The 13,604-nt window shown below is 37.3% G+C and overlaps 1 protein-coding gene across 1 annotated transcript in view; it reads left to right on the top strand.

Moving 5' to 3' along the window:
• DHX36 (DEAH-box helicase 36) overlaps nt 1-13,070 on the top strand; it is a 50,549-nt gene extending 37,479 nt beyond the window's left edge. The window contains exons 20-25 of the mRNA XM_079766215.1: nt 352-435; nt 3,641-3,740; nt 3,831-3,921; nt 8,011-8,131; nt 8,782-8,934; nt 9,292-13,070. Coding sequence (XP_079622341.1) covers nt 352-435; nt 3,641-3,740; nt 3,831-3,921; nt 8,011-8,131; nt 8,782-8,934; nt 9,292-9,477 — 735 coding nt within the window. The 3' untranslated portion in view covers nt 9,478-13,070. The remainder of the gene's footprint in view (nt 1-351; nt 436-3,640; nt 3,741-3,830; nt 3,922-8,010; nt 8,132-8,781; nt 8,935-9,291) is intronic.
• The last annotated feature ends 534 nt before the right edge of the window (nt 13,071-13,604 follow it).

Genomic DNA, 13,604 nt, shown 5'->3' with positions numbered 1-13,604 from the left:
ATAAATTTTATATTTGTGAAATTGAAAAATATTTGATAGCATTGAAGTTTGTTGAACACTGCTCATTTTGTTAACTTCATTATGTGCAGTATGATGCCAATTTATATGAAATGCACAATGTATTACTATATAACTTATTTGTAGAAAGGTCTGGAAATTCAGTGGCAGTTATCTTAACAATTAGGATCATGGGAAGGTTTTTGTTTTTCTTTAGTTTTATAAATTTCAAAATTCTTTGACCTTTTTATAGAGAGAACATCAATAGAAGATTATTACCAAAATAAAGACAGACAAGTAGGCAGTCTTTGCTTTGGGGAATGATATAGTTTACTTTATTTCTTTGCATCATAGGGCTGGGAAGAAGCTAGACGACGTGGTTTCAGATACGAAAAAGACTATTGCTGGGAATATTTTCTGTCTTCAAACACACTGCAGGTAATGGTGAATGTTTTGAAGTGATTCTCATTTATATTAGAAAATATATGAGTGCATTTTGTACAGTTAGATTGGTAGCAAAAGGTTAATTGTGTGAATTTGTCTTAGGAAATTGAGTCATTAAACAAAATCTTTATTAAAGCAAATGCAACAAAACAATAAAAGATGTATAATATAATAAACAACTGATGGTCAAGGAAAGCTACAAGAATCTAAAGTATAGCAAGAAAACACAGTAAGGCTCAGTTACTGTTCCTGTACCCACCCTCTAGTTGACATTTTGATGGTTCAGCCTGAAAATTTTCACTAATACTCCTAAAACCTATTTTTAATATCAAATAGGGTATCTTTAACTTTTAGGTAGGTATCTTTATCTTTAACTGATTTAGTGTAGTGAGAAAACACTGGGCAGTAGGCATTTGTGAAACAGAAGCAAGTTAACAATACATAGGGCAGATGCTCTGTAAGGGATAAGTGATCTCAAAACAGTAAGAATAGGAATGTCCTCACCTTTCCCGTCACGAATACACTTCAGCTGTGTGGCATGAACTTTGGGCTGGACATTGAACAATTCTATAAGTGGGTAAAAAAATCAGGAATCTAGCATATTTAATCAAAACTGCCAAGGCATCAACAAAATGAAAAGAAGGATCATGGCTATAGCCTTACTTACAACTGTTTCCTATGGGACAGTTTAAGAATATGCATTCAATAAAACAAAAATAAGAAAGGAAACCAATAGAATAAAAAGACTGTCGGGCTAAGAAGAAAAATTAAAGACCAGAAAGAATTACAATAAACAAAATATGCATCCCTTTAAAGCAAATTATTGCCATAGAAGAAAGGCTTGAGATAATCACAGTTTATAAATGCAGCTGCAAAAGGAAAACATCCTGTCTAATAAAAGAGTAATATGCAATTGACCATCACTCCAATGCAGAAGATGGCTGCCCCCGTGTGGTCAAAGATGGATGCCCCCCATGTGGACACAAGATGGCCACGACAAGATGGCCAGCCTGGGAGGGCAGTTGGGAAGGACCAGGCCTGCAAGGGAGGGCAGTTGTGGGCGATCAGGCCAGCAGAGGAGGGCAGTTGGGAGGGACCAGGCCTGCAAAGGAGGGCAGTTGTGGGCGATCAAGCCTGCAGGGGAGGGCAGTTAGGGGTGACCAGGCTGGCAGAGGAGGGAAGTTGGGGGCGACCGGGCCTGCAGGGAAAGTCACTTGGGGGTGGGGGGGGACCCAGGCCTGCAGGGGAGAGCAGTTGGGGGGGAACCAGGCCAGCAGGGGAGTGCAGTTAGGGGCAAACAGGCTGGCAGGGGAGTGGTTAGGGGATGATCAGGCTGGCAGGCAGAAGCAGTTAGGGGCAATCAGGCAGGTGAGCAGTTGGGAGCCAGCAGTCCTGGATTGTGAGAGGGATGTCCGACTGCCGGGATTGGGCCTAAACGGGCAGTCGGACATCCTTCGAGGGGTCCCAGATTGGAGAGGGTGCAGGCTGGGCTGAGGGACATCCCCCTCCCCCAGTGCACGAATTTCATGCACCGGGCTTCTAGTTAAAGTAATAAGTAAAAAACTTACAGACAGGAAGACAGTACTAATCCATCGTGAAAATAATAGATGTCTAAACATAGAAAATTCAAGTGTAATTAAGTATGTATTTGAGAAATGTGTAAGAACATTTTCCTGGGGAAAAAAGAAATGAACCACAAATATGGAAAGTTGGCTGAACCCATGTGTTGAGAATATTGTATTCAGTCAAGATATTGAAATCTGAAGAAAAAGGGTAGACATTCAAGAAAGCACTTGAAGTACTGCACCCATGAGCTTAAGCTATCCTTGAAAAATCCATTGAAAATGAAATGCTGCCTTTTGAGGGATGAATCAAAAAGAATTAATTAATAAAGAATGCATGCTAAATCAGCTGGTGGTGTACACTGAAATTACGTAAATATACAAGTTCAAAATAAAAATGTAAAGATCATTATCCTGAACAATAAAAAATAATGGTAATAAAACTCAGGAGGTAACCCAGAGAGTCACTTACAAGAAAAATTAAGTTGGAAAACTAAAGTCACACACAGTTCATAAAAGGAAGATACACTTAAATATGACCAAGTTTATGTTTCATAGTCTCTTATTTTAAGATTGCAAGGATACCTTATTAAACATCTCATGATTATGAAATTGTAAAATTCATCTAGTCCAGTTTTATTTCTATTTAACTTTTAAAAAATTGATCTAGCCAAAATCGGTTTGGCTCAGTGGATAGAGCGTCGGTCTGCGGACTGAAAGGTCCCAGGTTCGATTCCGGTCAAGGGCATGTACATTGGTTGTGGGCACATCCCCAGTAGAAGGTGTGCAGGAGGCAGCTGGTCGATGTTTCTCTCTCATCGATGTTTCTAGCTCTCTGTCCCTCTTCCTTCTCTGTAAAAAATCAATAAAATATATTTTTAAAAAATTGATCTAGAATTAATTTTAATACTTTTATAAAACATTTTCTATACTGTTATCCCATTGTTAGGATAGTATTTTTGTCTAATTCTTCTGTCAGTGTACATAAGTGTCTTCAGTATTATTTCTTAATGAATGATCTTTCTGACAGTATTGAGTTTAGGGAATTCATTTCTACTTTTCAGTATTACTTGAATGCTTTATAATGAGCAGTGCATCATTTTTACCCAAATAATGATTTTTCTTTAAAAAAAAGAAGACCTTAACTTTTTGTGCCAATAAGCAACAGTACTTAATTCTCAATAGTAGAAATATGGATGGATGTTGGAAATATGCTTTTCTCTATTTCTTTCAAAATATGGAGTAGAGAACAACTTGGAAGACTTTATTAGTCTTTTTGCAAAATGGAGTAATCCTTAAATATCAGTACTTACATCCTACAATAGGCAAATGTTTTCTGTAAAAGATCAGATGATAACTATTGCAGGCTTACAAACCATATGGTCTCCTTTGCAACCACTCACCTCTGCCATTATAGTGCAGAGCAACCATTGATGATAATGTAGATGAATGGGTGTGTTTTATTGACAAAAACAGGTTTTTATAATGTAGTTTACCAATCCCTGCTCTGAAACATCACATTTTGCAGTATTTTATAAAGCAGAGAAAGCTTATACTAAATTTATTTTTAAGTGTATGTTTTATAACCCCCCGTCAGTCTGAGAAAGGTTTTTTAGTTCTGTTTACTTGTTCTCTAGATGCTGCATAACATGAAAGGGCAGTTTGCTGAGCATCTTCTTGGAGCTGGATTTGTAAGCAGTAGAAGTCCTAAAGATCCAAAATCCAATATAAATTCAGGTAAAGCAGAAAACAGTGTAAATAACTTGCTGCTATTGTCCATTGTATCAGTATTTTATACTTTTTTCTCTACCTTCCCACCCCTAATAGATAATGAGAAGATAATTAAAGCAGTCATCTGTGCTGGTCTGTATCCCAAAGTTGCTAAAATCCGACTAAATTTGGGTAAAAAAAGAAAAATGTAAGCATTGAAGATTATGAATTACTTGTAATTCTGTTCTTAAACTTTTGAAATTCTATAATACAACAGGGCTCAGTATACATTTGTTCTTAGACATATTTGGGCCAGATTCTCGTTTTTTACTTTTGATTATTTAGGATAGGGGTGGGGAATGTCTGGCCTGCAGGCCATATAAGGCCCGAAAAATCATTTGGTCTGGCCCAGCCAAGGCATTAGGGGTGAGTTAATTAAATGTCTGACCAAATATAGCAGATTTATTTTTAAGTTGGTAATTGTGTATGGTCCGTGAATGATGTCAATACCCAAATGGCCTTTGGCAGGAAAAATGTTCCCCACCCCTGATTTAAGAGAAGGCAAACTGTTTAACAGAGGCATCTCTTTCCCTCACAGCACATCCCTGGTGTGAGCTCTCAATCACCCATTCATGATTCAAAAAGAATGTTAGTGAATATAATAGCAGTGTAAATATACGAAAAGTAAGCCAGGCATTAAAGTCATCCCAGAAGCTCAGTGACGTGATATGAGTGGTGGTTACTTGTAGCCATGTTATATATCAAAGTTCTCTAAGACAGCTATCTTAAATTTTAAATGCAAAACTTTTAAATGTGAAAACAAAACAAAACACAGTACCAGGTGGGCATTGCTTATAATAGATTTGCTTCAGGACTTTTTGCCTGTCTTTTAAAACATAATTTTGTAATTTGTCTCTTTGAATAATATTGTGGCTTTACTATGGTGAAAAATAAAGTATGACTTTTAATTAAATATATACTAGAGGCCCGATGCATGAAATTCATGCAAGAGTATGCCTTCCTTCACTTGGCTTCCGGCACCAGCTTCCCTCTAGCACCCAGGACCCAGGTTTTCCTCTGGCCACCGGGACCCGGGATTCCCTCGCAGAGGGAGGCCCCACCCACTCGCCGCAACCCGCTGGTTGGTGGCCTGGGCCTCCCTCTGCGGGGCAATCATGGAGCCCCCCAATTGATCACCCTGCTGGCCAGTGGCCTGGGCCTCCCTCTGCGGGGCAATCATGGAGCCCCCCAATTGATCACCCCGCTGACCAGTGGCCTGGGCCTCCCTCTGCGGGGCAATCATGGGGCGATGGCCGGGGCCCCAACCAATCGCATCGCACTGCCTTGGCTGGCCTGGTGCCAGTGGGTGTCACAGCGTGGTCCCGGATGGTTGTCCCGGATGGCCATTCCGCTTTTTGGCCATTCGGTCGATTTGCATATCATGCTTTTATTATATAAGATAGGTACAAGTAGAGTTAGCCTAAGTTGTAGTGGACAGAATGAGAGAACTTGGCATATTTTTGCCTAAGAAATGAGCTAGTGAGGAAAAAGAGACACTAAAGTCACAAATGACTAGTGGTATGTGAATTGTTGGCACCCTTTATTTTAAGGGTGCTCTAAATTAGAATTATGTTTCAACAGTCATTAAAATAGTCCCTGGCCCAGTGAATTCATAAGTGAATATTTTAATTTGAGGCATATGTCCTAAGGAAGTAATTTCAGGTTTTTTAAAAAGTTGTATTTTAAACAACATAGAAGTCTAATAATAAGGAGAAAATTATCCTCCTATATAATAAAAGGCTAATATGCAAATCAACCGAGCAGCAGAACGACCGGTTGCTGTGATGTGCACTGACTACCAGGGGGCAGATGCTCAACTTAGAAGCTGCCCCTTGGTGGTCAGTGGGCTCCCACAGGGGGAGTGCTGCTCAGTCAAAAGCCGGGCTCATGGACTGTGAGAGGGCGCAGGCCGGGCTGAGGGACCCTGCCCCATGCATGAATCTCATGCACCAGGCCTCTAGTGATTTTATAATACCATCCTATCCTATATAATAAAAGCCTAATATGCAGGTCAACTGAACGGTGGAACTACTGGCAGAACGACTGCACTGACCACCAGGGGGCAGATGCTCAATGCAGAAGCTGCCCCCAGCTCACAGGCCAGCCCTGCAGAAGGAGGCGACTGGCGGTGGGTGGTGCCAGGCTGGCCAAGGCAGGTGCCAGCAGGGGACCCCTGATCACCCCGCCGATCACCCCACAGATCAGCCCTGATCACCGGCCAGGCCTAGGGACCCTACCTGTGCACGAATTTCGTGCACTGGGCCTCTAGTATTATATAACTTTTCTGATAGGTGGGCATGTAAAATAGACATTGTATAGTAACATATACAATATCTGAACTGATATTAAATGAAAAAGCTGTGTACCCTATGATTATAGACATAAAAAATATAGACCTTAAAAATAAAGCGCAGGCAGTGTTCTAGGTTGTTGGTTCTCAGCTGAGTTTGATTTTTGCCTCTTGGGTCATTTGAGAGTGTCTGGAGACATTTGTGATGGTTACGACTGCTGTGATACTACTGGCAGCTAATAGATAGAGGCCAGGGGTGCTCTGTGAGGACAGCCCTCTGCTGCAAAGAACTCAGTATGTCACAAATGCTGATTCTCAGAAACCCTATTCTCAGGTGTAAGATTATGCGTAACAGGAATTTTAATTGTGGCTGGATTATTCACATTTTAAGTGATCCAAGTACTTTTTGACATCAGTACTTTGTCAAATTTTTCTTCATATCTATCCCTAACTTGAAAGGTAGCTTAACAGAGATTCTTTAAAATACAAACATTTCATATATCCCTCTGCCATCCTGGGGTGAAGGGGGTAAGTGTCTTTGGACTGGTACTTTGTTTTGGTCTAGACCAGGGGTCAGCAAATTTTGGCACACTGGCCAAAAGCTTTGTGTACATTTTTATTGGAACACAGCCACACCTGCTTGTTTACCTGTTGTTTGTATCTGCTTTACTGCTACACTAGCAGAGCTGATAGATATTATTTTCTCTCTGGTCCTGTACGGAAAAAGTGCCAGACTCTGCTGCAGCAGCAATGTAGCGTTTCAGGATGGCATTGGTTAAATGGACTGTGCACTGAGGAAAATAATTTCTGAATCTATTCTGAATGATGACTCATCACCATGATTTTGACAGAAGTATATGAATTCCTAGAAACAGAAAAGATACTCGTTTCACTTATATGTGAAATGTAAAGAACAAAATAAATGAACAAACACAATTGAAACAGACCCATAGACATAGAGCAGACTGGACTGATGGATGCCAGAGGAGAGGAATTTTGGGGGACTGGGAGAAAGAGGTGAAGAGATTAAGAAGTACAAATTGGTTAGCTATAGACCAGCCATGGGGATGTAAAGGAAAGCATAGGAAATATAGTCAATAATATTGATAACTGTACGGTGCCTGGTGGGTACTGGAAACATTGAGGGGAACACTATATACTAGTAAAGTATATGATTGTCTGACCACTGAGATGTACACATCTAATATTGGTAATTACCATTGACTATTTAAAAATAAGCCACCAAACAACTCCTTGTTGAATAATATTAAATAAAAACTCTCACAAATTGAGGTAAAATTTTTATGACTATCAAAGAAAAGACCCCTAGGAATGAAGAGACTGAACTAGAGTTGTGTCAGAGTACATTTATTCCAAGTATTCCTGTTTTGAAAATGGGGGATTTAAGTGAAAGTGCAACCACTTAAAACTTATATTAGAATAGGTTTTCAAAAGAGAGTTGTAGCTAAAACTCCTTCTAACCATTCTTAATTTTTTATTTTCATCTGGGTGTATAACCTGTGAAATTTTTAAATTATCGTTTCACAAAGTTATTCTGTAAATTAAAGGCTTTAGTGTCATAATTGACAGCTTTATGTATAGACAATTCTCTTGGTGTGAATCACTTTGAAGTATTTCAGCTGTTTATTTCATTCTTTGTTCTTCAGTGGAATAGTAGAAACATAATTAAGGAATATTTTGTCACCTTTTTAATGTGTTGAGTAATTATATCTTAAGAGGATTTGATGTATGATTTATAGAGTTTTCACATTTAGCTGATACTTTTCCGTGTTTTATTAAAAATATATATTTCCTCAAATATAAGTTTGTAAACTTATATCGCAAAAATAAATTGAACTTACCTGTGGAACTTTTTTAGATTCTGAAATTGGTTTGGAATTTCCAGGATTTTTTTTTTAAACAAACTCCATTTTAACTTTCTTAAAGGGTGAAAGTTTACACAAAAACTGATGGACTAGTTTCTATTCATCCTAAATCCGTTAATGTGGAGCAAACAGACTTTCACTACAATTGGCTTATCTATCACCTGAAGATGAGAACCAGTAGTGTAAGTAAATAAAAATAATCATGGATCTTAATGTCAGTGTTGTTGTTTTCTTATCATTATACGATTTTCATAATTATAAACAAAATAATTAAAAATTTAAAAAAATTTTTATGACATGAATTATAACTTTCCTAAGCACATAACCTATACTTTTTAATGTGAATGTATGTCATGATCCATTTTTGTATTTTAATTAATTGGGACAGTTATTTGCTTTGCATAATTTTCTTTCAGTGTGTGCTTTCAGGAAATACTGGTATTTCTTGGTATAGAGGAGTTTACACTGTACAAAGAATTTTGTTGGCATATCAGTATACCTTATAAGTATTGGTCAGAATGTTAAGTGGGATTCTGTTTATACATCTATAAAAATGCTTTCAACTGTATTAGTGTTTTGGTTTTGTCACTCAGAAAATATTTTAAGAATAATGCTGTTGTTTGAATTGAAATAAAAATATAAAACTGTGTTTTCTGAGTTAAGAATAGCTTGTTTAAAATTATTTCTTTATAACTAGTCTTTCTAATTACACAAATAGGATAATACCTATTTTAGAAGGATCAATACTAATAAATTGATACTGATGATAATTGGATTAATGTGGCAGTAATTCAGACTCTTTATGTGCTAATTTGCTTTAATTTCATTATAGATATACTTGTATGACTGCACAGAAGTTTCCCCATACTGTCTCCTGTTCTTTGGAGGTGATATTTCCATCCAGAAGGATAATGATCAGGAAACTATTGCTGTAGATGAATGGATTGTCTTTCAGTCTCCAGCAAGAATTGCCCATCTGGTTAAGGTGATTGTCTGGCTTTACGTGGTTGTCTTTGAATATACTTGCCAGTTAAGATGTGTTCTTGTGGTTTTATTCAGGGTGTTATGTGTTTTGTAAACATTTCTTGATATATTTCAGCAGAACAAATAGTGTTGAGAAATTGATTCATTGTTTTTTGAGGTAGTTACTGACCAACCATTGTAAATGTCTAAGTCAGATGGAAGCTTAAATTTTTATACTGAACTTCAGTTGCTTACTAAATATTTCAGTCTTTTGTATAACAGCTTATGAAGTTCCTGTCTCAGCTAGTCACTTTTATTTGTTACATTGTTTTATTGTACATCTGCCTTTGGTGAACTTGTGTAATTTTTCCAACCTTAGGAATTAAGAAAGGAACTAGATACCCTTCTGCAAGAGAAGATCGAAAGCCCCCATCCTGTTGATTGGAAGGACACTAAATCCAGAGACTGTGCTGTGCTCTCAGCTATTACAGACTTGATCAAAACACAGGAAAAAGCAATTCCCAGGAACTTTCCGCCACGACTCCAGGATGGATGTTGCAGCTGACACCTTTTCTGTGGTGGTCGGAAAAGCCAATTTGATAGCCATTTTCCATCATAGTTTAATGCTTGGCTAAATGCCAAACCCTGGGACATGAATAATTTTCATGTGTAAGGTAGAAACCTTCAGTAGATAGTAAAGACTTGCTGTGCATGAGTTTGCAATGTTATCTGTAGCTATTATAAATATTCCATAAAAACAATGTGTTCTCTGATCATATACTCTGTGTGGTCATACACTTTGGGATTATTCCTCTTATAAATAGTGTTGTACCACTTGAGAAAGTCCTATCTCTGTTATGGAAAAAAAATTTTTTTTTCTGCCCATAATGACTGAGTATAGAACTGGTAAAAATAGAATGCTTACCCAAAAGGCAGTGTCAAGTAGGAATTTGAACATAGCCACATTTTTTAAATGAAACTTCTATCAGAAGTTCATTTGTTCTAATAAAACCCAGTATTTAATAAAATGTACAATGTGTAAATCTCCGCTACCCTTTTGGCTTGGTTTCTACCTCTCCCTTGGTTTATTTGATTTTTTAAAAATCTTTTTAGAATATATTCATTCCTCTTTTACATCACCTTGTACAGCATAAGGTAGCAATTGAGAGCATGAGTGTGGTGTGGAGTCTGACTCTAAGTTAAAATTTCAGCTGTCATTTCTCTTCTGTTTCCTTATCTGTAAAATACAGGTTACATTGTGAGGTTTGAATATGTTAATGCACATAAAGTACATAGACTAGTGTCTGGCATGTAGAGTATGCTCACTAAATCTTAGGTATTATTTGTCCCTGAAATAGATTTTTATCATAGTCCATTATATTCCACTTTTTTTTCATACTCTGAGTGCTAGTTTACCCTCTCAGCCAGTGGACGTTAGTGTGACATGTACTGTATGTTTTTTAGCCCTATCCAGTTGTGAGAAGTACTGGTTATTATCCAACAGCCATCCTATCCCTCCCTCTCACTTGCTTGTTCAAGCATTCCCTCTCTGTGCAGACTTGTGCCCAAGGATGTTGGACCCTTCATGGTCTTAGTCCCCTTTTAAGTAACTGATAAGGCATGACTACCCTGGCCAATGAAAACAGATCTGCCAGGGGCGTAGGAGAAAGATTTCCCCCACTTAGAGACTTAGCACAGAAGTTCTGCTTTCCTTGTTTGAATGAGAACTGCTGCAGTCATTTTATGGTCACAGGGTTGGCTCACTGGGACAGGGGTGAAAATCATCAGTCCTTGATAACGCTAGTGAGCCGCTGAATTATCCAACCGCCTTCCCTACTCATGGATGCAATAAATCTTTCATTGAAACACAAACTATTCATCATCAAGCATTGTTAGCTGAGAGTTGTTTTTACCATTTATTTTGTGATTTAATCGTTTGACCCATATGTCTGATAAAAGGTATGAAAGTGGTGGTACTGGACATACTGCAAATAGAAACATCAAGAACCTCCTACTATACTCTAAATAAAAGCTACAAATCTTACTGTGCCTTCCAGTAAATGCAAAGAAACCAAAGGAAGAGTATCTTACAATGCCTGGGATTTCCTGATAATGACATGATGATCTGTTAACAGCATTGGTTCAGGTACTGCTCCAGGAGTGGGTGTCAACCCTACCATTGCCTTCCAAGGTTTTGAATATCCTGTGTGTCCTAAGTCCATTCTCTTGGCTAGTCTCCCAAAAGTGACCTGTCTCTCACTGTTCTTGAGTCATGTCACAAGATTGTAGCACCTTAGTTTTGCCCCTAAACTCAAGATGACCAATTAGGTCCTGTTCTAAAGAATGACTTTTTGCTTTTACTATACACAGTTGGCCAAAATGGTCTTGACAGAAAGCATTTTTTAAAACCTGTAAAACAAGATTACTAGGTAGTTGGTTCCTATGTTTGCGAACCAATATTTGGTCTCCATATAAATAGAAAAAAAATGTTCCTGAAGAATTGTTTTAATAGATGAGCTACTCGAAGAAATTAAGCAGTTCCCACCCCGATTTATGTATTCTCTACAGCTGGTCAGAATGGAAATTCTAATTGAAGGTGCTATTTTTGCTCTCTTTCTTTTGTATACAAAATAGGGTGTTACTGAATTGAAATTGTATTCCAGGTCCGAGAACTATTTCCTTGGTAGTTTTAAAGAACAAGGCATTAAATTAAGATGAAAACGTATTTGCTTCACTGTTCTGAGTGATACCGAGGATAACTCTTGAACAAATAACCCTGAAACAGAAACTTACAAAATAACAAGGTGTAAACCAATCACTGAATAATCATTAAAAATGTCTTTAAAAAGTGGGTCCTTGTGACACCTTCCTAATTCATTAACTAGGACAAAAGCTCTAGATACCAGCGGTTTTCAACCATTTTCATCTCATGGCATACATAAACTAATTAAAATTCTGCAGCACATCAAAAAGTACATTTTTTGCCGATCTGACAAAAAAAAAGGCATGATTTTGATTTATTCACACTGGACAGCTATTCTTGTGTTGGCTATTGTCATTTTGACAGTCTTAAGGGAAAAGAAGTCAGTGCCCCTGACTAAATCATCAAGTAATGCATGCTTTTAAAATTCTTGCTGCATACTGGTTGATAATTGCTGATTTATACCGATAATTACAAATGATTTTCTCTTACTGCATTTTTAAAACAAAGTCCCCCCTAAGTTACAAATTCCTTTAGAAGGAATTTGCTTTAATACCCTCTCACCCAAAGTAAATGGCAATTTTCCTTCCACTTTTTAGCTCTGAGTTTGTGTATATTTATTTTTAAGTAATTGTGATTATGTAGTAAAATCATATTTTATAATACATTGTTTTTAAATGGCATTTTTATTCTGATTTTAAAACAATATATATCATTGTAGACTTTAGAAATTAAATAAGCATTTTACCCACTTTTATATATTTACATCTTTTTTAAGCTTTAAGGTATTATTTTATATATAATAAAATTAGCCAAGTTAAGTGTATAAATCTGTGGATTTTGTCAAATGTATGAAGTCATGTATTTGCTACCACCAGAAGCTTGATATAAAACATTCCCATCACCTAAAAATTTACTTTGTTGCCCTGTCCGGGTGGCTCAAGCTGGTTGTAGCATTGTCCCATACACCAAAGGTGGCAGGTTCGATTTCTGGTAAGGGTGCATGCAAGAGACAGCAGATTTGATATTTCTCTCTTATATCGATGTTTCTCTCTACCCGCCCTCCCCTCTCTAAGATCAATTTTAAAAACATATCCTTGGGTGAGGATTTTTTTTAAAATATTTCCCTTGTTCTCCTTTATCAATCTCCTGCCCCCCACTTCCATTGGCAACCATTGATCTGCTTTGGTCACTAATGTTTTTACCTTTTCCAGAATTTCAAATAAATGGAATTATTATGTAGTCTTTTGTGTTTGGCTTCTTTCCCTAAACAATGGTTTAGAGATTATTTATGTTGCATGTATTAGTAGTTAGCTTCTTTTTTATTGTTTAATAGTTTGCATTGTATGGTTATACCAGTTTGTTTATAAACTTACTTGTTGATGGACCTTTGAGGGTTTTTTTGCTGTTATAAATAAAGCTGCTATGAACATGTGTATGCAAGTCTCTGTATGGATATATTTTATTTCTCTTCAGTAAATGCCTGATTAAGATTCTTGTGTCATATGGTGTGTTTCAAGGAAAGTGCAAACCAATTTCCAAAATGGGTGTACCATTTTACACACCCACCAGTAATGTGTGATGGTCCCAGTGTCTCAAATCCTTGCCAGGTACTGTTATTTTTAGTTGTAATTTGTTGTTGCTTTGGTTATTTTAGCATTTAGTGGATGTGGAACCATAGCTCATTGGGGTTTATTTTGTATTTCTTATAATGATCAGTGATGAGCATATTTCACATGCTTATTTGCTGTCTTCCTTTTGTATTTTGATTTTCCACCTCATGTTAAGTAATTGGGGCTTTAGGGATATGTCTGACTTTAGGGAGGAGGATTCTTGATGAATTTTAGAGATGCAGAAAATTATTAAATTCATTGACACTGAAAATGGCAAAATGTGCCACTCTTCGCTTGGTTGGTATGATGCAAAGAGGTCAGCCAGTGTTAGGTGCCAGAAGAGAATAGCATGAGTGTCAGGTAACGAATGTCAAGTGG

This window comes from Cnephaeus nilssonii, assembly GCF_951640355.1.
Source record: "Cnephaeus nilssonii genome assembly, chromosome: 3".
Lineage (NCBI taxonomy): Eukaryota > Metazoa > Chordata > Mammalia > Chiroptera > Vespertilionidae > Cnephaeus > Cnephaeus nilssonii.
The sequence above is the reverse complement of the archived record's forward strand: the minus strand, read 5'-3'. Positions and strand labels throughout refer to the sequence as shown.